Raw genomic sequence first — 26,129 nt, 5'->3', positions numbered from 1 at the left:
TTTCAGATGTTTTTCCTGATATTCTATCCAGAAATGGGAGCAAGCTGTTCGAGGCTTCCAGAAAGGGATAGGAACAGAGAACAGAAGTGTGAAAGCAGAATGTCTTTTTGGCTTCACGGCAGCATCCTGTTAGTAGAAAATACCTTTTAAGTTGCTACCTCAAGTGCTGTAAGCCGCAGGTCTACGGACAAAATGCTGGAAGCTGGGATTAGACTTGGTGGCTCGTTTCTCGGCTGGCGCGGACATGATGGGCCAAGTGGCCTCTTTCTGTGCCGTAAACTTTCTATGATTTCTACTGCATAGTAGCAGTGTGAAATGGTTAGATTCACCTGTTGCTCAAATTTTTTTTTTAGATACCTTACCCTTCAAGGGTAATTTGAGGTACACTAGGCACTTTTCAGGTCCAAAAATGGCAGAGTTAAGCCCATTCACGAGTATGCGCGATACACAATAAGCAATGATCTGACCGGGGTAGCCATTATCCCGCAGGATAGCTTTGATGCGCTCTATTTCAGCGTCAAGCTTACATGGTGAGCAAATAAGACATTCTGCCTACCACACAAATGAGTAATATGGTATATGAATTCCAGTGCTGGTGCGATGCCAGGTACATAGACCCTCGGTCCCAACAACTGGCAGATTGTATCAAATAGCACATCCCTTCGGCTGTTCGCAATAGACAAGAGTACTAACCGTACTTAACCAGCCCATACTTGCAAAACTCAGAACACAATGTCTAACGTCAGATGTGATTCTGCGATTGGACCGAGTGTGCGAAGAAGTACACTAAGTAATTTAAGATCAGTCAGGCTCGCAATGTGGTTCACTCACACTTTCTAGAAGTTACATATATTTATATGCAGAGACCAGTCCTCTGCAGGCAAAAGGAACATGTCCAGGCGTTGTGCCCTTTTTGAAATAAACAAAAGCATGGGGGACAATAGTTCCCTAGTGTATTCTCCATGGCAACAACTCGACCAGAGTCAACGTGCCAACCAATCAGCACCCTTTTCTCATGCAGCATAAATTGTTGCTCCCTTTGAAATTTGGCACTCTTGGATCTGTCCTAATGAGCGCAAGACGAAAAGCTTCAACAGCATGTCTTTTTTTTTCAGCAATACTCAAGTTCTGTACAAAATACTGAATATGAATAAGCACATTTCTTGGAGAAATAAAAGAGTACAATTTCTGTATTGTAGCAGACTACGGTTCACTTAAGGGAAACATTCAGATTCATAAGAAGCCCCAAACCTGGAAGTCTATATGCTACATCATTGTGTTTCCAAACAGCTGTACCTCAAGTGAGATGGGAAACAAAATATAAGTGTTGAGACCCTGATTTATAGCCACTGATAGCTTGCTGAAAACCATATGAAAGCAGATGCCCAGCAAGGACAGGATCATAGTTAATCAATTCCTTCCATGGTCAGAGGCTCTATTGGAGTGCACAAAGCAAGCAGGTTTCTTGAGGTTGGTCAATTTCTGCAAGAACTGTGCGGTGGACAATCCTACCAATATTGTCATGAACGGATGCATCTGCAACAGGTAGATTAGTAAGGATGAGGTCAAGTAGGCTTCTTCCCCTCTTTTGGTTCTCTCACCACCTGCTGCAGGCCCAGTCTGGCAGAGGTGTTCTTCAGGACTCAGCCAACTTGGTCACTCGTGATGCAACTGAGCCTGGTAATAGACAGTGAAGTCCCCTACCCAGAGTACATTCTGCGCCCTTACTACCCTCAGTGCTTCTTCCAATTGATGTTTAACACGGAGGAGTACTGATTCAGCAGCTGAGGGGGAGGCAGCAGGTCTCCTTGCCCATGTTTAGCATAATACCATGAGACTTCATAGGGTCACTCTCTCCCAACTGTATTATGAAAGACTTCCCTATATTCATGTTTTTGAAAACAGCTCTCAACTTCCTACTTTTTTCTACCTGTGATTCATGGACTCATTAGCATTTTATAAATGTTGCCTTCAATCTCACCAGACAATGGTCAAAAGTATTTAGGTACAGACACTCCTTTGGAAATCTCAAGTCCCTTTGAACATGGCAGATATTGTAAAGATATGACTTCTGTCTAGACTTAGCTATGTCATCCAAAATTCCCTACATTTTTAAAACTTTTTTTTGCAATGTAGAAAGAAGATAGGCTTTACAAAACAAAATAAATGCTAGATTGAAACTTCCCAGTCCAATTCTGTATTCTTTCGCCCTCCAAGATACCTTAGTACTAAAAGGTGTCCTGAAGGACTATGTCTATCTTTACATATTGGCGAATCCAACATCAGCAGCAGGTAGGAATGAAACAAAGCTTAATCATTTCTGCTTACTTATACAATTTGTTTTTTTAGCGCATTCACTGGTTTAAGAAAAATATCTTAAAGCAAATTAGGGATTCTTCCTCGAATGAACAACAAAATATGATGCTGGTCCTTATTGCTGTACTTCCCAACAATGTGCAGATATGGAAGCATCATTGTAAATTTGTGGAATAGTAATCGAAGTGAATCATTAAATAGTTAGCAGTGAAGACATTGGATTGGAGCAATTTTTAATCTCAAAAACCATAGATCAATCTTAATACTTAATTTAATATATGCAGGTTAAGACATAATTTCATACATTACAAAATGGTAATTTTACTAATCTGCTGACTTCTGACCTCTCTTTTGAATTGGAAAAACATGATACTCAGTATCATGTTCAAATTTGAATAGATATTTAGTCAAGAAACACAAATATACTAAAAATATACTGGCCAGTAAAACCAAATTTAACAAGACATGTGATTTTTTAAATACACAAATTTAAAATGTGCAGTATATTGTAATACTATTAACTTATTACATTTGGATCAAAACTCTTAACAGTCATAACTTTTATCACAAGTGGAATATTTATTTGCCTAAACAAAATTATAAACCAACCTCAAATTCAACTGTATATACGGCCAAATATGCAATTGTTATAGCAAGTTAACAGGGTGATTTTCCACTAGGTTCTCCCAGTATCATTCTTAGGATTTCGTTGTGAGATTTCTAGCACAATTATTGCTTTTAGGCACCACTCACCTCAATTCCACTCTGTTTGGTCAGTTTAACAGCAGTGTTATAATAGCCACACCGCAGCAAATGTTCCACCATCATACGGTCCATGCGTTTTTTCTTCCACATATTAACCGCTGCTGCTTGGTCACTGCTGTGTTCTTTCAAGTGTTCAATTCTACGTTTGCAAAGCTTTGCACTCTCATCTTCAGCTTGGATCGACTCAACTGCCTGCAGGAAGGACAAAATATACTCAGTGCAAGTCACTCCATATGAAAACTGATCTGCAAAGCAAATTTGTTAAGTGACCTATGATAAAACGAGTGTGTGTTTTGGTCTGAAGTTGAATATATACGATCATAAGGCTATAATTACAGCATACATTTCCATTAAAAATGTGAAAATAGGAACTTATAACAGAAATATAATAAGGATAGAATGTATGACCTGAAAATGGAGAGTGACTTGCATCTGCACACACTATTCCTATGATCCCGTTTCACCTCAACGCTGCAGTTGGTCTCATTTTTCTGTGATTAATGCCATGGAAGTGTGTCTCAGCAAGACCTCCTCAAACTTTTACAGCAATAGAGATCTTACCAGCAAACAGTATATCCTCCAACTCAGTCAGCATCTGCATATACAAATAATGCAATACCAATTTAGCATCTGTTAATATAAACAGTAAATTATGGAAATACTCAGGTCAGACAGGGAGAGAGCCAACTGAAACGTTGGCCGTAATTTTACTTTGGGCGATATCCCCTATCCACTGGCCAAAAAAGTCAGGAGTGAGCCCACCTCCGCCAGGCCTGGGAGCCACACTATGATTTTACATGGCCCAGGCCTTGGGCAGGCTTCCACCCTGAGGCAGGAAGTCCCGGCTCCAAGAGCTGCTGGTCAATCAGCGGGCAGCAGCTCTCAGTTCCAGCAACGTCACCAGGAGTGGTGGCTACTGTTGGGACTACAGCTAGGGAGAGGAGCAAGAGGGATACCGGCCCCTGCAAAATGTAAGTGCGTGGGCCCTCACAGGAACAATCGGCCAGGCCCCAGCGCGGCAAGAGGGGTCGGTTGGGGAGGACGGGGGGGTTGGGGAAGTGTTGTGCAGTGGGGGCAGTCCTCCATGGCCGCAAGGAGGCCGCCAGGTTTACACCAGCGGCAGCAGGAGGAGGCTCTTAAGTGGCAGTAATTTGCCACTTAAGGGCCTTAATTTGCCTGGAGCAGGCAGGCAGTTTCTTGCCGCGTCCCCTTGTAAAATTGCAGCGGGGAGGGTGTAAACTTTCAGCCCTTCACTCAATTTGTCTCTCCACAGATTTGCCTAACCTGATATTTCCAACATTTAACGTTTTAATTTCAGATTCCCATCATCCATAGTATTTTGCTTTAGTTGTACCATGTGTTGTTTTGCTGCTGTTGCAAAATAAATCCTACATATTTATTCTATCTGTAGTAGTCACTTTCAAATGTCTGGTTTAAAAAAAATACACATATAATTACAATCGCTTATTAAATTTTTATTACTCCTTCCCTCCATTTTGTTTTTGTATCACTACATCCTTCTACTGCTACTATTTGTTTCTGCAACTGACGGCCAGGGAGGAGGGATGGAAAGAGAAAATGGCAGTACATAAACTGGAGAACTTTGTGTTCTATTAGGATCAATGTCATTACAGATAAATTAGAAAGAAAAGTATTTTAAGTCTTTAAACATGGACACAGGACATGAATTCCAGAGGTGACGCGAGTGCCTGCCCTTGACATCAAGGCAACATTTGACCGAAAGTGGCATGAAGCAGCCCTAACAAAATTGAAATCAATGGGTGTCAGGGAGGGAAACTCTCCAATGACTGGAATCATACCCAGCACAAAGATGGTTGTGGTTGTTGGAGGCCAATCATCTGAGCCCCAGGACATCACTGCAGGAGTTCCTCCGGGCAGTATCCTAGGCCCAACCATCTTCAGCAGCTTCAACGGCCTTTCCTCCAACATCAAAGGTCAGAAGTGGGGATGTTCGCTGACAATTGCACAGTGTTCAATACCATTCCCAACTCCTCATACTGAAGCAGTCTGTGCCTGCATACAGCAAGACCTGGACAACATCCAGGCTTAGGCTGATAAGTGGCAAGTAACATGCGTGCCACACAAGTGCCAGGCAATGACCAACTCAAACAAAAGAATCTACCATCCCCCCTTGACATTCAACTGCATTACCATAGCTGAATCCCCTAGCATTAACTTCCTGCGGATTACCATTGATCAGAAACTGAACTGGAGTAGCCATATAAATACTGTGGCTACAAGAGCAGGTTAGAGGCTGGGAACTCTGCAGCGAGTAATTTACCTCCCGACTCCCCAAAGCCTACCCACCATCGACAAGGCACAAGTCAGGAGTGTGATGGAATACTCTCCACTTGCCTGGATGAAGGCAGTTCCAACACTCAAGAAGCTCTACACCATCCAGGACAAAGCAGCCTGCTTCTTCAACACCCCATCCATTACCTTCAATAGTCACTCCCAATACCACCGACGCACAGTGGCAGAATGTATACCATCTACAAGATACACTGCAACAACTCACCAAGGGTCCTTTGACAGAACCTACAAAAACCGTGACCTCTACCACCGAGAAGGACACAGGCAACAGATGCATGGGAGCAGGACCATCTGCAAGTCCCCCTCCAAGTCACACATCAACCTGACTTGGAACTATATCGCCGTTCCTTCATGGTCACTGGGTCAAAATCCTGAAACTCTCTCCCCAACAGCACTGTGGATGTACCTAAACCACAAGGCTTGCAGCAGAGTGGTGGTGAGCCACCGCCTTCTCAAGGGCAATTAGGAATGGACAATAAATGCTGGCCTTGCCAATGATGCTCACATCCCAAGAACGAATAGGAAAAAAAGTTTCAAATGCGAATTTAAACAGAAAGGTAAGCCACTAACTAACCAAATGAGGTGTCATTTTTATCATGGCTTATTAAAATATTCTCATGTTCATTGCATGTTCATGTTCATTTCTTTAAAAAGTACTAAAACTAAAGGTAACACTACCTTTTGTTAATAAATTTACATCCCCAGTCGGGTGAACATTACCTGAAACTCCTAAAATCTCTTCAGAAAATAGAACAATTTTATATTTACAGGAATATTAAATCGGTAAAATAATTAAAAGATTGTTTATCTGACACGTTCCAAACCTTTTGAGAAAAACAATGGCACGGCATTGGAATGCCTTTAGGGCACAAAGCATGCCAATTGATATTGGAAATGGGACATTTAAGCCAATTAAAACACAGACTTAAAGGGGGGACGGGGAAAATCACTCTTTACAAGATTCTCCTATTTACTGAAAAGCATCCAATGAACAACTGATGATCATAAAAGCAATAAATCCTTCAATGAGCATGCTTATTCCCTACCACTCAGACATCTGAAAATAAGACTATGGCACTAAAGAACAAAATTACTAATTCTAATGTGGTGGTAAATTAGCATAACAAATACATCTCAAAAGCCCCTTTTCTTGAAGAATCATGGAACATTTCTCATTTCAGTCATGTGCTAATTTGATAATATTTAGCTTGCTACATTAGATTTGTTGGATTATACCAATGGGCAAATTGCTTTCAAATCCGCATTTGCCATTCTGAATACCCAAGGGATACTGCATGGGAGTGTAACTATATTATTTGTTGTCTGTATCTTGAGACCTGAATATTTGTCACTCAACACATCTACAAACACCTATTACCAAAGATGTGCAGTAAAGTAGCATATAAGAGTCAGGCTGACTCTGCTTTCAATTTCTTTTAACTTCCTCACAGAAGCACATTTACACTTAATTACCTTCCCACGGCTTGGCTGAGATCACACTCCTTATATAGGATGGCTTAGCGATAGCTTTGTACAACAGGGTGGCTGTGCTACCTTCGCCGAAGCCTGTGCAAATACTGCTTTATAACTATCTATTAGGCAGATAATTAAGAATTGCCTGCAACAATAAAGTACCTTAAAATCCCTGCTCAACACAAACATCCAGGAGGGATGCCAATCCACACTGCTCCAGATATAGCTATTTGCTGAGACAGCTAATTGCCGACTTCAGTTGACCAGTCTCCTCCGTGTGACATGATAGCCAAGTCTGTACACCAAGGTGATTCTTCTTTTTTTCTTCTTCTTTTGGGCCTCCTTATCTCGAGAGACAATGGATACGCGCCTGGAGGTGGTCAGTGGTTTGTGAAGCAGCGCCTGGAGTGGCTATAAAGGCCAATTCTGGAGTGACAGGCTCTTCCACAGGTGCTGCAGAGAAATTTGTTTGTTGGGGCTGTTGCACAGTTGGCTCTCCCCTTGCGCCTCTGTCTTTTTTCCTGCCAACTACTAAGTCTCTTCGACTCGCCACAATTTAGCCCTGTCTTTATGGCTGCCCGCCAGCTCTGGCGAATGCTGGCAACTGACTCCCACGACTTGTGATCAATGTCACACGATTTCATGTCGCGTTTGCAGACGTCTTTATAACGGAGACATGGACGGCCGGTGGGTCTGATACCAGTGGCGAGCTCGCTGTACAATGTGTCTTTGGGGATCCTGCCATCTTCCATGCGGCTCACATGGCCAAGCCATCTCAAGCGCCGCTGACTCAGTAGTGTGTATAAGCTGGGGATGTTGGCCGCTTCAAGGACTTCTGTGTTGGAGATATAGTCCTGCCACTTGATGCCAAGTATTCTCCGAAGGCAGCGAAGATGGAATGAATTGAGACGTCGCTCTTGGCTGGCATACGTTGTCCAGGCCTCGCTGCCGTAGAGCAAGGTACTGAGGACACAGGCCTGATACACTCGGACTTTTGTGTTCCGTGTCAGTGCGCCATTTTCCCACACTCTCTTGGCCAGTCTGGACAAGGTGATAGGGAAGGAAAATAAATCATAAATTCAAAATCATAAATTCAAATATCACAAGTTTTATATCAAGGGTTTTCTTTGCCGGGGGGCAGGGGGGGTGGGGAGAGGAGGTGGTGTTTTTGAGAGGAACAAAGTACATTCCTCAAAGTTTCTCATCTTGAAAACAATCCAATACAATTGATACAAGTTTGATTTTCACCTAAGCTTTGTTTAATTTTACAATGGTCCAGATGTTGCGGTTAGCTGCACTCACCATAGACCTCAGAGAAAGCAACTCACAAAAGATCAGCCACTCTCTGTGCTGCAGATTTCACCTTTCCTAATGTTAATTCCATTCTGCACTAACTACAGGGGATCTCTGGTGTTCAGCAGCAGTGATTTCATCAAGGAGGCTAAGTAGGAGGCTAAACAGCCAGCCAATCACATTGAGGAATTCTCAGACAGCAAACCAAAAGTAACAAGCCTGTTTCATCAACCACTTTTTATAATTTTTACAGAAAGAAAAAGACAAGATTGGGACATATAAATGAGATTAAGGTTGAAGCTGAAATAACACATTTTTAAAAAATTACTTAAAAATATATGGAATATTTAGTACAGAATGAAGAAATCTAACATTCCACAAGTACAAAATTAGCTTTTCAGAGCCAGAGAGGGTGTTCAGCAACAATTATGATTTGCTATGCTGTTAAAAACCTAGTTACACCTGTTTCAACAGGGCATAACATTTTCCACGGGTTTTTACAGAGAGACTAATAGTTAAAAGTGAAAATTCACATCAAATCAGTGATTTCTACTCGATTTCCATCTCCAAAGACTTCAACACCACATCCTGTGGAGGAGCAGGGAATCACCAACAGCAATTTCTGGATTTCCGTATTTTCACAAGAGTAATGACAGCAAACGCTGATTGTTCAATTATAATGACCATAAAACTATCTACACTAATGTTTTCTTACTTATCGAGGGAACAAAAAAATAAGTGCTAGGAAACATTTCCTTATGCAGTAATTAATTTAATATCCTATTTATATTACAGAGGTGCCTTGTTCTAGAATATGATCTGGAATTTATCCCGTTTATAGTGAGCAATGGATTCTGCATCTACAATGCTATTGAGTCACAAATGCAACAACAAAGCAACTGCAGTTACATGAATCCTGCACACGTGTAGTGCATAGAATCTAGGTAGCAGCAACCACAATATGATTGAATTTTACATCCAGTTTGAAAGAGAGAAGAGCGAGTCTAAGACTAGTATTTTAAACTTAAATACGGACAACTATGGAAGCTGAGCTAGCTGAAGTGAACTGGCTTACTAGGCTAGGAGACAGATCAATAGAGAAGAAGTGGCAGACATTTAGGGGGTATTTCAGAACACTCAGAAGTAGTCTATTTCCACTATAAAGAAAAATTCTAAGTGGAGGACCCACCATCTATGGTTAACTGAAGCACTTAAAGAAAGCATCAAACTTAAGGAAAAAGCATATAATTGCATACAGATGAGTGGGAGGTCAGATAAGTATTGGTCAGAATATCAAGAACGGCAGAGAATGACAAAGGTTAATCAGGAAAAAGAAGTTAGAGTATGAGAGGAAACTAGCTAGAAATGTAAAAACAATAGCAACAGTTTCTACAGGTATTTAAAAAAAAAGTTAAGTGAGCATTGGTCCTCTAGAAAGTGAGAATGGGAAGTTAATAGGAGATAAGGAAACAGCGGATGAAAATAACAAATATTTTGCTTCTGTCTTCACTATCGAGGATACAAAAAACATTCCAGTAATAGATCTTAATCAGGAGGTGGAAGGAAGAGAGGAACTTAGTGAAATTACAATCACCAGAGAAGTGGTACTGACCAAACTGATGGAGCTGTGGGCTGACAAGTCCCCTGGAACTGATGGGCTTCATCCAAGGGTCATAAAAGAGGTGGCTAATGAAGTAGTAGAGGCGTTGGTGTTAATTTTTTTTACAATTCGCTAGATTCTGGAAAGGTTCCCTCTGACTGCAAATTAGCAAATATAACCCTTCTATTCAATAAAATGGAGCAGGGGGAGCAGAGTAGGAGGCAGAAAACAGGTAACAAAAGGCCAGTTAACCTGACATCTGTCGTGGGGAAAGTGATAGAATTGATCATTAAGGAGGTTATAGCTGGGCACTTAGAAAAACTCAAGGCAATCAGGAATAGTTAGCATGATTCTGTGAAAGGGAAATCATGTTTAGCCAATTTAGTGGAGTTCTTTGAAGGAATAACATGCATTGTGGATAAAGGGGAGTCTGTTGACATACTTGTACTTGGTTTCCAGAAGGCATTTGGCAAGGTGGCACATAAAAGATTATTGCACAAAGTAGGAGCTCATGGTGTAGGGGGTAACATATTAATGGATAGGAAACTGGCAGAGAACAGAGAGTATGCATAAATGGGTCCTTTCCTGATTGGCACGATGTGACGAATGAAGTCCCGCAGGGGTCTGTGCTGGGGCCTCAACTTTTTACAATTTATATCAATGACCTAGACGAGGGGAGCGATGACATGGTAGCTAAATTTGTAGATGACACAAAGATAGGTAGATGTTGTGAAGAGGACATAAGGAGCTTGCAGACTGCTATAGATAGGTTGAGTGAGTGGGCAAAAATCTGGCAGATGGAGTATAAGGTGGGAAAATGTGAAGTTGTTCAGTTTGGCAAGAATAAAAAAGCAGAGTATTACTTAAAACGGAGAACGACTACAGAATTGCGAGGTGCAGAGAGATCTAGGTGACCTAGAGCATGAGTCTCAAAAAGTTAGTATGCAGGTACAGCAAGTTATAAAGAAGGCTAACGGAATGCTATCCTTTATTACGAGAGGAATTGAAAATAAAAGTAAGGATGTCAGGCTTCAGTTATACAGGGCATTGATGAGACCACATCTCGAATACTGTGTGCAGGTTTGGTCTCCATACTTAAGGAAGGATGTAAATGTGTCGAAGGCGGTTCAGACAAGGTTTACTAGATTGATACCTGGAATGAACAGCTTGTCTTATGAGGAAAGGTTGGACAGACTGGGCTTATTTTCACTGGAGTTTAGAAGAGTGAGGGGAGACATAATTGAAGTTAATAAGATCCTGAACGGTCTTGACAAGGTGGATGTGGAAAGGACGTTTCCTCTTGCGGGTGAGTCCAGAAATAGGGGGCACTGTTTTAAAATTAAGTGTCCCCCTTTTAGGACAGAGATGAGGAGAAATTTTTTCTCTGAGAGTTGTGCGACTTTGGAACACTCTGCCCCAGAAGGTGGAGGAGGCGGGAACCTTGAATATTTATAAGGCAGAAGTAGATAGATTCTTGTGGGAAGATGGGAATGTGGAATTTGAGAAACAAACAGATAAGCCATGATCTTATTGAATGGCGGAGCAGGCTCGAGGGGCCAAATGGCCTACTTCTGCTCCTAATTCGTATGTTCGCATACAGCCCAGAAGGACGTTACTTGACCCATTGTGCCTGTGGCGGCTCTTGGTAACAGCTATATAATTAGTACCACTCTTCTGATCTACCCGATAGCCCTCCAATTTTTTCTTTTTCAAATACGTATTCAATTCCCTTTTTGAAGTTATTATTGCATCTTCTTTCATCACCTCCAGGCAATCCATCCAGATCATTAAGACACTGCATAAAAACAAACTCTTATTCCTCTCGAGTTCTTTTGCCAATTAATGTTAATCTGTGTACCTCTAGTAAACTCCAGTGGAAACACCATCTCCTATTTACTCCATCAAAACCCCTCAATTTTGAGCACCTGTATTACATCTCCCCATAACCTCTTTACAGGGTATGTTCCCAGCTTCTTTAGTTCCTCCGTGCAACTGAAGTTCCACCACCCTGGTACCTTTTTGGTAAAACTCCTCTGCACCCTCTCCAAGGCCTTGCCATTCTAGTCATGTTAGGCAGATAGGGAACGAGGTCATATTCTAGAAAAAAACACTTCTATCGGTTAAATAGGATGCTAAACTAACTACTTGGTATTAACACCCCATTTAGTACCAAGTAGTCTACAACTCCACCAGTTTGACAAGTGATAGGTCAACAAAAGATCCAAATAAGCCAGCAGCGGGGAAACTGCATTACTGGACCATATATTTGAATGGAGAAGTCACCTACACAAGACTAGAACCAAAATGGTGCATGCAATTTAACTGCCAACAGCAATATACAGTAGGCAGAAATACAAAGCAAAATTTATATGGATTTCCAAATTGAGTTTTGTTATCTCCAAAGACAGTGAAGGGCCAAAGCATAATTTAGAGTGCCATCTCCAACACAGCATTTTTCAGTGGAGGCAGTCCTCAAACAGGGTTCGACATATTCAGCAATAAAATTATCTTTGCCTTAAAGTGGCACTAAATCATGATTTTCAAGGTTTAAAAGGTTGCTTCAATCCACAGTAAACATTTACTTGAGCAAATATTAAATTTCCACTTCATGAACACTAATTAATAACACTAGAGGAAACTCAAATTAATACGTCAGAAGGCATCCAGGAAATAGTCAATTAACTTTATTGTTGAGTAATTTGAATGTTAATTCATGAATTGCAACTACAGTATAATTTATACTAATACACTGGACCAAAGTGCAGGCTTTTCCAAATATAGACATAGGTGCCTGCTGGGAAAACCTCACTTCTTGAGGTTAAAGCTCATATATCTGTGTAAACACTCAAATAATGTGGCAATAACTAGCAGCTTTTACACCCAGGTCTTTGAGAATATTCTGTCAAAGAATAACAAAGTAATAGAGAATATGGTCTTGAAAACCCCCACCAGCCAAGAATGAGGCATATTAATTTTGTCATATGAACATTAATTTTAAACTGTTGCTGGAGTGAAGAAATTACTTGTTTTACAAGAGATCACCTGAAACTTGGCTGGAAGGACATTTGCATACTAAGAGACAGTGCTTGGAGAGACAAAGAACTACTCCCTGGTCTAATTAACCCAAATGGATTTTGATCACCAGACATTGAAAGTGTAAGGAAGCTCATGTTCCAGGGTCTGCTGAGGTGATAGAATCCACAAATGCAGAAGTAGTTAAACCAGCTGGTCACATGACTAACTGGCTGGTCCAGGTTTTTTGAATTAGACACAGGACTGTTTGAAGACAGACTGCAGATTGTAACTGAACCTGAAACAAGACAGCCTCTCTCCTGGCTGACTCTCTCTCACTTTCTCACAAGCCTCCGGACCCACTGTAGACACACAGACCTCAAGAGAGAAAAGACCCCTACAGCGAAACAAGTTAAAGCCTGCACTGGGCCCCAACAAACAGCAAGACTTACTGGCAACCAAAGACTTATCAAACTCAAAGGACCAGATATTGCCTCAAACTTTTCTCCTTTAGTCCTTCTATATTTTCTGTCTCTATCTGCATCTGTGTTTATTGCGTATGCATGCTAGTGGGGTCAGGTCACGTACTTGTTAACCAAATGAGAGTTTAGAGATTAGAGATTAGAGAGATACAGCACTGAAACAGGCCCTTCGGCCCACCGAGTCTGTGCCGAACATCAACCACCCATTTATACTAATCCTATATTCCTACCAAACATCCCCACCTGTCCCTATATTTCCCTACCACCTACCTATACTAGTGACAATTTTATAATGGCCAATTTACCTGTCAACCTGCAAGTCTTTTGGCTTGTGGGAGGAAACCGGAGCAACCGGAGAAAACCCACGCAGACACAGGGAGAACTTGCAAACTCCACACAGGCAGTACCCGGAATCGAACCCGGGTCCCTGGAGCTGTGAGGCTGCAGTGCTAACCACTGCGCCACTGTGCCGCCCCAACTTTCTTGTTTAAATCTAAGAAAACCTATCTAATTGATTTCTTTGCCTTACAATTGGAAAGCGTTGAACAAAGAGTCACTGAGGGGGAGCAAAAACACTGTTTTTAAAATTAAACCCTGTTAGGGTTAGACCAGGCAAAGGCTGAGAGGGAATCCCTAGACCCCTTCTCACCTGGTCGTAACAATACATTGGTGTGTAATTGCCACAAAATTCACTTACTCGTGAATGTAAGGTTCCAATATACTTCGGCGTGCTTACAGAAAAGACTTGCATTTATATGGTGCTTTTCACGACCACCAGACTTCTCAAAATGCTTTACAGCCAATGAAACTAGCATTGTGTCTCACCAGTCTACAGATCCATACATTGGTGCCTCAACACCCTGCGCCACTGTGCTTTCTAATCTGTATTGTTATATAAATATACAAGTTTAAAAGCTTTTCTTTCAATACAGAAGCGCTGTCCTCAGCAACTGGCTGATACTGGCATACACTCTGCTGTGCTGCATTATGGCGCAGGATAATCGAACCAAAGAAAAATTATAGCACAGAAGGAAGCCATTCAGCCCATCGTGTCTGTGCCGGCCGAAAAAAATAGCCGACCATTCTAATTCCACCTTCCAACACCTGGTCCGTAGCCTTGCAGGTTACAGCACTTCAGGTGCATGTTCAGATACCTTTTACATATGAAGATAATGCCTATGCACATGCTGCCCTTGTCCTTCTAGATGGTAAAGATCGCAGGCTTGGAAGGTGCTGTTGAAGGAGCCTTGGTGCGTTGCTGCAGTGCATCTTGTAGATGGTACACACTGCTGCCACTGTGCATCAGTGGTGGAGAGAGTGAATGGAGTGTCAATCAAGCAGGCGCTTTGTCCTCAAAAAACGGTGGAAGCAGAGTCTTTGAATATTTTTAAGGCAGAGGTAGATCGATTCTTGATAAGCAAGGGGGTGGATAGAAATGTGGAGTAATCAGTTCAGCCATAAACTTATTGAATAGCCGAGTGCCTACTCCTGCTCCTAGTTTGTATGTTCGTATGGAGGGTACCCTCAATGCGAAGATGGGACTTTGTCTTCACAAGGACCGTGCGGCAGTCACTCCGACCAATACTGTCATGGACAGATGCATCTGTGGCAGGCAGATTGGCAAGGACGAGGTCAAGTATATTTTTCCCTCTTGTTGGTTTCTGCCACAGACCCAGTCTAGCAGTTATGTCCTTTAGGATGCGACCAGCTTGGTCAGTAGTGGTGCCACTCTTGGTGATGGACATTGAAGTCCCCCACCTAGAGTACATTCTGTGCCCTTGCCACCCTCAGTGCTTCGTCCAATTGCTGCTCAACATGGAGGAGTACTGATTCATCAGCTGAGGGTGGGGGGGGCTAAGTGGTAATCAGCAGGAGGTTTCCTTGTCCATGTTTGACCTGATGCCATGAGACTTCATGGGGTCTGGAGTCGATGTATCTGTATCAAGTCTTTCTACTGTTCTAATTCAAATAATGCAAAACACAAAGCTATAGTTCCAATGACAGAATGGTAGCATTAAAGTGGCAGCAATAGCAATGATATTCATTGTTTGGAAGAGATGTACTGATCAGCAGAAATCTTACATCAGCATGTCCCTGATGTACAACAGAGAAAGTGTATTTTATTACAATTATTGACAGGCTTCACAGAATTAAACAGTACTACAATGGAATGTAGCTTAAATCACAGAATTACAGAATTGTTACAGTGCAGAAGAGGCCACTCAGCCCGTCGTGTCTGCTAGGCTCTCTGAAGGAGCAATTTACCTCGTGCCACTCCCCGCCTTCTCCCCGTAGCCCTGCACATTCTTCCTTTTCAGATAACAATCCAATTCCCTCTCGAATGCCTCGATTGAACCTGCCTCCACCACACTCTCGGTCAGCGCATTCCAGATCCTAACCACTTGCTGCTTGAAAAAGTTTTTCCTCATGTCACCATCGTTTCTCTCGACAATTATTTTAAATCTGTGCCCTCTCGTTCTTGATCCTTCCACCAATGGGAAGAGTTTTTCCCCTATATACTCTGTCCAGACCCCCCCATGGTTTTGAACACCTATCAAATCTCCTCTCAACCTTCCCTTCCCCAAGGCAAACAGTCCCAACTTCTCCAATCTACCTACAGAACTGAAGCTCCTCACCCCTGGAGCCATTCTCGTGAACCTTTTCTGCACCCTCGGAATTATGCACAATACTCCAGTTGAGACTGAACCAGTGTTCAATACAAATTTAACATAACTTCCTTGTTTCTGTTCTCAATTCTCCTATTAATAAATCCTGGAATTCCGTATGTTTTATTAACTACTCTCTCAACCTGTCCTGCCACTTACAATGATTTATGCATATATACACTCAGGTCCCTCTGCTCCTGCACCTCCTTTAGAATTAAACCCTTTATTTTCTATTGTTTCTCCGCATTCTTCCTAACAAAATGAAACACTTCACACTTCTCTGCATTAAATTTCATCTGCCACTTGTCCACCCATTCCACCAATCTATGTCCTTTTGAAGTTCTACACTATCCTCCTCACAGTTCACAATGCTTCCAAGTTTCTAATCATCCACAGATTTTGAAATTGTGCCCTGCACACAAAGGTCTAGGTCATTTATATCAGAAAGAGCAGGGGTCCTAACACCGACCCCTGGGGGACTCCACTACAATCCTTCCTCCAGTCTGAAAAATATCCATTAATCACTACCCTCCATTTTGTATTCATCTTGCTACTGCCCCTCTTATTCCATGAGCTATAACTTTGCTCAAGTCTGTTGTGCGTCACTTTGTCAAATGCCTGAAAATTGAAATACAAATAAAAACTCAACATAACTTTACACTTTGTATGGCATAGCAGTAAATTTGGTGTTCCCCATTACATGGGAGCACTGATGTACTTTTTGTAACCAAGCTGCCAAACAGCATAAATGCTCTATTTAAAATTGTACCATAAAAGTAGATTTCAAGTTCTTTTCATGGCTCAGTAGTTAAATATCTTCGAGAGCTACAAGACCTGCAGGATATCTGGTTCAATCCCTAGTTTGTGCGGAGTTATTTGATCTCAACTCAGATGATGGAAGCACTACAATTGGGGATTAAAAACAACACACGGCTTCTGCTTCTAATTGGTATCCAGTGATCATTGCCAGAATTGCAGATGTGCAAGTCAGGGGAGGACAGAATTGGCTTAAATGTGATGCCTCAAATGTCAATGTAGGCAAGTCAATAAAGATTTGTTAAACGAATACTGTGTATTCAATTTTCACCATGCAGGAAGTGGACTGTATTAACTGTACAAGGGAACATAAATGCAAGTTAGAGGTGAAGGAGGACATGGTGGATTTAATAGAAGTTTTTTTTAAACAATTGGTAATGGAGAAAATAATTGATATTTGTCCCTCTCAAGTCCCAAGACCCGATGGTTACCCCCAACCCCCTTCTGCAGGATAATGAAAAAAAATTGCAAATATGTTATACAAAGCTCTCCAAATTCAGGAATTGCACATTTGGATTCAAATATGGCACTCCATTATTAAAGGGGGATGGGGGGGGGGAAAACAGGTAACTACAGACCCGTTTTAACATTAACTGCAGAGAAATTACTGGAATCTCAGAGACAGTGTGACTGAGAACTTGGTCAAATATGAGATGATAGAAGAGAATTCTGCACTGATTTGTGAAGAAGGCCTACAAGCTGAAACTTCAACTCTCTTCCACTCTTCACAGATGATGTCTGACCTAAGAGTCCTTCCAGCATTTTTTACTTTTATTTCAGATGTCCAGCATCCACAGTATTTCGCTTTTGATTTGTGAAGGGTAAATCATGTCTGACTAATCTAGTTCCTTTAATTTTTGAGGTGATGGGTAATAGGGTGCACCAGGGAGTATTTACGCATATTGTCTATATGGATATCCAGAGTGTTACAACCAAGGCGGGAGGAGTGCACTGTTTATTCTAGTTTCACTTCTCCACGGGTCACAACATATATTTAACTTTTTTCCCCACTTACCGATACGGTAAATCATAGACTCTATTTTATCCCAGAATAAAACACACCAACCAGGTTTCTTTTATAATAAACTGATAATTTTGTTGTTTATTAAACAAGTCATAACCAGTAATGAAGTAAAACATAAACAAATTGAAATATGAAAGTTTGCTTTTTACCTTAGCCCCTCACACACATATACACCAGTTAACCGGAAAAATAAAGGGATTTGCGTTTTAGAGCTCTATTACAAAAACCCCACCCCCACCCCAAAAAAAAAACACTTGGTTAAATGCTTACTAATTCTTGAAGAGAGAGAAGATATGGAAAGATGTCCTTTGTTTTGGTTTGGTATCCCAAATGTGCACAGACAGCTGTCATTGGGATCTTCCTAGAACAGGTCTTTTCAGGCGACGTTGAAGATCAATTTGGGAAGGTTTCCAGGAAATGCAGCTACAGAGGTTTCAGACACTGGCCTTATAGGAGGAATGCAGCCACAGTTTCAGTCTGCTTCTTACACTTGCTTTTTAGCTCCTCGAGAGATGGAAATTTGGCAGGTTTTTCTCCAAACCACTGGAACAAACTGAAGGGTTGTTTGTTCTGCTTGGCAAGGTGACTCCTGAACTCCTTTTCAAACCACTGTTCATTCCCAACTGCCTTTTGTGCTACATCAACAGCATTACCTTCATCAACCCTCACTGTTACCTCATCAAAAAAAGTTAGTTAAAATTTGCCTCAAACTAATCCATGCTGACTTTCCTTGATTAATCCACACTTCTCCAAGTGATTTGTTAATTTTGTCCTGGATTACAGTTTCTAAACAAATCACAATATTTTCTAAATATGGAAAGGCTGTAAAAGGAGCATGTCCATTGTACAAAAATCACGACAAGCCAGTGCACAGATACAAAATGCAATCAAAATGGTTAACGGAATTCAGGCCTTTAACTCAAGGTGGCAGGAATACACAAGTAGAATGCCACGCTTCAGTTACATGGACACTAGCTGCCATAATGCATTCAGTTCCAGAGAGATGCAAAAAATGACAAGAATTCTTCGATCATTGCAAATGAATTTTGATAAAGGTTCGTCACAAGAGATTACTGGCAAACCTGAGGAAAGATATTGGCCTTGGAAGGAGCAGAGTGATTCAACAGAATTGTCAGGGTTAAATTGTGAGGGCATGTTGCACAGACTACATCCAGAATAAGAGAAAACAACCCTAAAATTAAAGCTGGACTATTTAAAAGTTCAGTCAGGAATTATTTCTTCACATTAGGTAAAAATCTGAAACTCTGCCCCCAAAGGCAGTGGATACTGGGTCAATTGGAGACAGATAGCTTTTTGTTGGGCAAGAGTATCAAATAATATGAAACAAAATCAGGTAAATGGAATTGCAGATCAGACATGATGTAAATGAATGGTGGAACAGACCAAGGGAATGAATGGCCTACTCCTGTTCCAATGTTTCCCTACCAGCATTCATCATTAGGGTAGCAGGGAAAAGGCCTGCTATCCAACCCGAACTCGAAGGGACCTGACAACATGTGTCAGGTTTAGGTCGGGTCAGGTCGCACTTCTGGGTCCGGCATTCGGGCTCGGGTTGAGCTGGATTGGACAAGCTCTCTCACAACCTCAGGTTAATTTACTTTTTGGAATTTAAAGGTGGTTTTGTTAGTTATTTTAAGCTTGTGCAGGTAAGGAACAAAGTGAAAAACGGAAGGTAAGTTAACTGATGGTCGGGTCGGGTGCGGGAAAAAATGGAAGGACTCAGGCCAGGTCTCATTTGCAGACCCGAGCAGGCCTTTATAGCCGGGTCATTTGAGTCCTCAGGGGATGGTCGTTGCTGTCCTTTTGAGAGTTTGCCTAGGCAAGGATCCCACGCTCATGGTTATGAGCCATGGCCAACAGCAGAATGAGCAAATATTTTGGTGGTAAGAATGGAAAAGCTAGAACTTTGTGGGACAATGGCTGCTTATAGGCAGAGGATCCTTCGGCAGAAGACTCAGACTCCTTTAAAGCACATGAGGAAGACAACAGGGAACCACCTCATGTACTTTTTAAAACAACTTTTATTTACTTGGTGTGTTTAACGTTATAAAACATTACAAGGTGCTTTACAGGACCATTATAAAACAAAGTATGATACCGAGCTAAAAAAGGAGATATTAGGGCAAATGACCAAAAGCTTGGTCAAAGAGGTAGTTTTTAAAGGGGGAAAAGAAGGTGGAGAGGCAGTGAGGTGTAGGGAGGGCATGCCAGAGCTTGGGGCAGAAGCAACCGAGGCATGGCCACCAAAGGTGGAGCGATTAAAATCAGGGATGCACAAGGGGCCAGAATTAGAGGAGCGCAGATATCTTGCAAAGGTTATGGGGTTGGAAGAGATTACAGAGATAAGGAGGGGTGAAGTGATGGAGGTATTTGAAAACAAGGATGAGAATTTTAAAATCAAGATGTTGCTTGACCAGGAGCCAATGTAAGTCAGTAAGGATCGATAGGGGAATGGGACCTGGTGCAAGTAAAGACATGGACAGCAGAGTTTTGGAAGACCTCAAGTTTATGGAGAGTAGAATGTGAGAGACCGGCCATGAGTGCATTGGAATAGTGAAGCCTAGAGGTAATGAAGGCATGAACAAGGGTTTCAGCAGCAGATGAGCTGAGACAGGGGCCAAGGCGGGCAATGTTCTGGAGGTGAAAATAGATGGTCTTAGTGATGGCACGAATATGAGGTTCTTAGTTAAATTGCTCTTTTCTCCACGCCTCATGGTCCCGTGCTTTTCTCTTCAGTTGCTTGTAAGAGCCTCCCATTTTTCAATTCCATGAGAAATGAACAGAGAACATGCCCTTGGCAGATCACCACTACTACTCATCATCTAACCTTCAGTAACAAAATGCTGGATGGGATAGCAAAGGCTGCTACCACCGATGGAACTATACACTCGCAATCAAGAGAACAAAGGGAGGAAATAAGCATTTCAGCACAGAGTCACAGTGTCAAAGAGTCATACAGCAGAGGAACAGGCCCTTCAGCCCATCAGCCCATCGTGACTGTACCAGCCATCCAGCACCCAACTATTCTAATCCCATATTCCTGCACTTGTCCTGTAGCCTTGTATGCTATGGCGTTTCAAGTGCTCATCTAAATACTTCTTAAATGTTGTGAGGGTTCCTGCCTCCACCACCTCATCAGGCAGTGTGTTCCAGATTTCAACCACCCACTGGGTGAAAAACATTTTCCTCAAATTCCCCCTAAACCTCCTGCCCCTTACCGCAAATCTATGCCCCCGGTTCTCGACCCCTCCGCTAAGGGAAAATGTTTCTTCCTATCTAACCTATCAATGCCCCTCATAATCTTGTACACCTCAGTCATGTCCCCCTCAGCCTTCTCTGCTCTAAGGAAAATAACCCCAGCCTTTCAGTCTCTCTTCATAGCTGAAATGCTCCAGCCCAGGCAACATTCTGGTGAATCTCCTCTGCACCCTCTCTAGTGCAATCACATCCTTCCTATAGTGTGGTGACCAGAACTGTACACAGTACTCTAGCTGTGGCCAAACTAGCATTTTATATAGCTCCATCATAACCTCCCTGCTCTTACATTCTATGCCTTGGCTAATAAAGGCAAGTATCCCATATGCCTTCCTAACCACCTTATCTACCTGTGCTGCTGCCTTTGCCTTCAGTGATCTATGGACAAGTACACCAAGGTCCTCATGACCTTCTGTACTTTAGAATTAGAACATTACAGCGCAGTACAGGCCCTTCGGCCCTCGATGTTGCGCCGACCTGTGAAACCATCTGACCTACACTATTCCATTTTCATCCATATGTCTATCCAATGACCACTTAAATGCCCTTAAAGTTGGCGAGTCTACTACTGTTGCAGGCAGGGCGTTCCACGCCCCTACTACTCTCTGAGTAAAGAAACTACCTCTGACATCTGTCCTATATCTATCACCCCTCAACTTGAAGCTATGTCCCCTCGTGTTTGCCATCACCATCCGAGGAAAAAGACGCTCACTATCCACCCTATCTAACCCTCTGATTATCTTATATGTCTCTATTAAGTCCCCTCTCCTCCTCCTTCTCTCCAACGAAAACAACCTCAAGTCCCTCAGCCTTTCCTCGTAAGACCTTCCCTCCATACCAGGCAACATCCTAGTAAATCTCCTCTGCACCCTTTCCAAAGCTTCCACATCCTTCCTATAATGCGGTGACCAGAACTGCACGCAATACTCCAGGTGCGGTCTCACCAGAGTTTTGTACAGCTGCAGCATGACCTCGTGGCTCCGAAACTCGATCCCCCTACTAATAAAAGCTAACACACCATATGCCTTCTTAACAGCCCTATTAACCTGGGTAGCAACCTTCAGGGATTTATGCACCTGGACACCAAGATCTCTCTGTTCATCTACACTACCAAGAATCTTCCCATTAGCCCAGTACTCTGCATTCCTGTTACTCCTTCCAAAGTGAATCACCTCACACTTTTCCGCATTAAACTCCATTTGCCATCTCTCAGCCCAGCTCTGCAGCCTATCTATGTCCCTCTGTACCCTACAACATCCTTCGGCACTATCCACAACTCCACCGACCTTAGTGTCATCTGCAAATTTACTAACCCACCCTTCTACACCCTCTTACAGGTCATTTATAAAAATGACAAACAGCAGTGGCCCCAAAACAGATCCTTGCGGTACACCACTAGTAACTAAACTCCAGGATGAACATTTGCCATCAACCACCACCCTCTGTCTTCTTTCAGCAAGCCAATTTCTGATCCAAAGCTCTAAATCACTTCCTCGGGTCCTACCATCCATTGTATATTCCCTTGCCTTGTTAGTCCTCCCAAAATGCTTTACCTCACACTTTTCAGGATTAAATTCCATTTGCCACTGCTCTGCCCATCTTACCAGCCCATCTATATCTCCCTGTAATCTAAGGATTTCCTCCTCACTGTCTGCAACCACCAATTTTCGTGTCATCTGCGAACTTACTGATCATACCTCCTATATTCACGTCTAAATCATTAATGTACACTACAAACAGCAAGAGTCCCAGCACCGATCCCTGTGGTACACCACAGGTCGCAGGCTTCCAATCGCAAAAACTGCCCTCGACCATCACCCTCTGCCTCCTGCCACTAAGCCAATTTTGGATCCAATTTGCCAAATTGCCCTGGATCCCATGGGCTCTTACCTTCTTAACCAATCTCCCATGCAGGACCTGATCAAAAGACTTATTGAAATCCATGTATACTACATCTACTGCTTTAGCTTCATTGTCACATCCAGTCACCTCCTCGAAAAATTCAATCAGACACAATCTCCCCCTGACAAAGCCATGCTGACTATCCCTGATTAATCCCTGCCTGTCCAAGTGGGGATTAATCCTGTCACTCAGAATTTTTTCCCAACCACTGATGTTAGACTCACCGGCCTGTAATTACCTGGTTTATCCCTACTACCCTTCTTGAATAATGGTACCACATTCGCTGTTCTCCAGTCCTCTGGTACCTCTCCCGTGGCCAGAGAGGATTTGAAAATTTGTGTCAAAGCCCCTGCTATCTCCTCCCTTGCCTCACATAAGAGCCTGGGATACATCTCATCTGGGCCTGAAGATTTATCCACTTTTAAGCTCGCTAAAACAGCTAATATTTCCTCCCTTTCAATGCTAATTTGTTCAAGTATATCACAATCTCCCTCCCTGATCTCTACACCTACATCGTCCTTCTCCATAGTGAACACCGATGAAAAGTAATCATTTAAAACCTCACCTATGTCCTCTGGCTCCACACAAAGATTGCCACGTTGGTCCCTGGTTATCCTCTTATCCTTAATATACTTATAAAATGCCTTGGGATTTTCCTTTATCTTGCCTTCCAGTGTTTTTTCATGTCCCCTCTTCGCTCTCCTAATTACTTTAAGTGCCACCCTACAATTTCTATACTCCTCTAGTGCCTCCGCTGTTTTCAACACTTGGGATCTGCCATAAGCCTCCTTTTTTTCCCTGATCCAATCCTCTATATCCCTTGACATCCAAGGTTCCCTGGGCCTGTTAGTCCTACCCTTCACCTTAACGGGTACATGTTGGCTCTGAACTCTCACAATTTCCTCTTTGAATGACTCCCACTGATGTGATGTAGACTTTCCTACAAGTAGCTGCTCCCAGTCCACTTTGGCCCGATCCTGTTTTATCATATTGAAATTGGCCTTCCCCCAACTCAGTACCTTTATTTATGGTCCATCTTTGTCCTTTTCCATAACTACTGTAAATCTTAGAGTTATGGTCACTATCCCCGAAATGCTCCCCCACTGACACTTCTACCACTTGTACGGCTTCCTTCCCTCGGATTAGTTCCAGTACTGCCCCTTCTCTTGTAGGACTTTCTAATTACTGGCTCAAAAAGCTCTCCTGTATGCATTTTAAGAATTCCGCCCCCTTTAGGCCTTTTACACTAAGACTATCCCAGTTGATATTGGGGAAGTTGAAATTCCCTACCATTTGGCATGAACCATTAATAAAATTGTAAAGTTCTGTCTACTCCAGTGGGACAAATGAACATATTTTCTGTATTGAAAAACATTTTCTAATTTTAGTTTACAAAGAATGGCCAAGATTTACCATTTGTAACATTGATGGTAACCCATCTATTCACATAAATACCTTAAATCCTGTGGTTTGAAAAATGGTTCTGTAAGTAGCAATTTGGCCAATTTGTGCCTATTTGTAACCCAAAACTAGTATTTACAAAAAGTGGATGTGAAAGTGAACTAACATGATTTTTGCCAATGAATGTGATTTTGGGGTGGAATGGCATGCATCAGGCTGACATTAAATGTAGAACGAAGGCAAGAACATTTTGGAGGGGGCGAGTGAACAGCCAGAGGTCATGGTCCATATCGGTACCAACAACATAGGTAGAAAAAGGGATGATGTCCTGTGGGCAGAGTTTGAGCTGGGAAAGACATTAAAAAGCAGGACCTTAAAGGGTAGTAATCTCCAGATTACTCCCAGTCCCACACACTAGTGAAGATAGAAATAGGAGGTTAGAGCAGATGAATGCATGGCTGGAAAGATGAATGCAGGAGAGGGGGCCTTATATTCCTGGGGCAGTGGGACCAGTTCTGGGGGAGGTGGGACCTGTTCAAGTCAGACAGTTTGCACCTCAACAGGACCTGGCAGGGAGGTTTGCTAGTGCAGGGTTTAAACTAGTTTGGCAGGGGGATGGGAATCTGAGGATGAATACAGATGGGACAAAAATCAGAAATGGAAATGGAAGGCAGAAAATTAGTGAATGAGTCTGCGGGGCACAGGAAACAAAGGTTTGAAATTTTTTTTAAAAGAGCTGTCAGCGCTCAGGGGTATATACTTCAATGCAAACAGTTTAGCAAATAAAGCAGAGAGCTGAGGGAACAGATAGAAACGTGGCAGTATGATATCAGTGTTACGAAGGTGCTTCTATGTTTTTTGTTGGTATTTTTGAGGACTCGTATTTTAGAATTACGGACATTGTTTTATTTGGGAAAACTGAAAAGAAGCCCATGGATTTTTTTTTCACTGGGTCATTGAAAGGACACAGAGGTCTTGTTTGAAAACATTTACTGGAAGTCACCTGTCTTCAGATAAATGCCCAGCAGGTGCTTTCTGATTTGGGAGAGATGTTTACAGAGAAGTGACAGGTCAGGGATTTTAGGGGCTAGACTCTTGATATTGTTTTTGGTTTTGCTTTGGACAGTCAGTTGGAATATGGGCAGTGTTTTGAAAGGGGTTGGAGAAAATCAACCAAGAGATCAGTCACCATCAGTATTCTCTTCCATTTCTTTGAAAAGTCTACCAGCTTTTCAATCTCTTTGAGAAGCTCTTAAAAGCGAGTGTAAAAAATACAGAAATTGATGCTACATTCCTCCTGCAAAGCCTGCCAGAAAACCATTGCCACGTTTCTTCTGGAAAGCCTGCCAAACTGATCCTGAACGTCACGAGTAAAGAACTGTTCTTGTAAGATCCCAGAGATAGCTGTCAATGCGTATTTGGGATGCCAAAACAAAAAGGGACAATTGACATCTTTCTATATCTTCTCTTTTGTCTTCAAGAATTAGCAAGTATTTGGCCAAAGTATTTTTTGGGGTTTTTTTTTGTAACAGAGCTCTAAAGAAAAAAAATCTCTTTTTCCGTTTAACCGGTAGTATGTGTATGTGAGAGAGAGGGACTAAGGGAAAAAGGAACTTTCATATTTCAATGCGTGTGTTTATGCTTTGTTTTGTTACTGATTAAGTCTTGTTTTATAATAAACTGATAATTTTTCTGTTTATTACAGAAACCAGGTTGGTGTATTTTATTTTGAGATAAAAAGAGTAGTCTATAATTGACCGTGTCGGTAA

The 26,129-nt window shown here is 42.2% G+C and overlaps 1 protein-coding gene across 1 annotated transcript in view; it reads right to left on the bottom strand.

Moving 5' to 3' along the window:
• maea (macrophage erythroblast attacher, E3 ubiquitin ligase) overlaps positions 1 to 26,129 on the bottom strand; it is a 213,211-nt gene that overhangs the window by 166,349 nt on the left and 20,733 nt on the right. Inside the window, exon 4 of the mRNA XM_068029542.1 lies at positions 3,070 to 3,273. Coding sequence (XP_067885643.1) covers positions 3,070 to 3,273 — 204 coding nt within the window. The remainder of the gene's footprint in view (positions 1 to 3,069; positions 3,274 to 26,129) is intronic.

Source organism: Heterodontus francisci, chromosome 1 (assembly GCF_036365525.1).
Source record: "Heterodontus francisci isolate sHetFra1 chromosome 1, sHetFra1.hap1, whole genome shotgun sequence".
NCBI classification, from domain to species: Eukaryota; Metazoa; Chordata; class Chondrichthyes; order Heterodontiformes; family Heterodontidae; genus Heterodontus; species Heterodontus francisci.
Note: the sequence above shows the minus strand (reverse complement) of the source record. Positions and strands in the feature narration are given on the sequence as shown.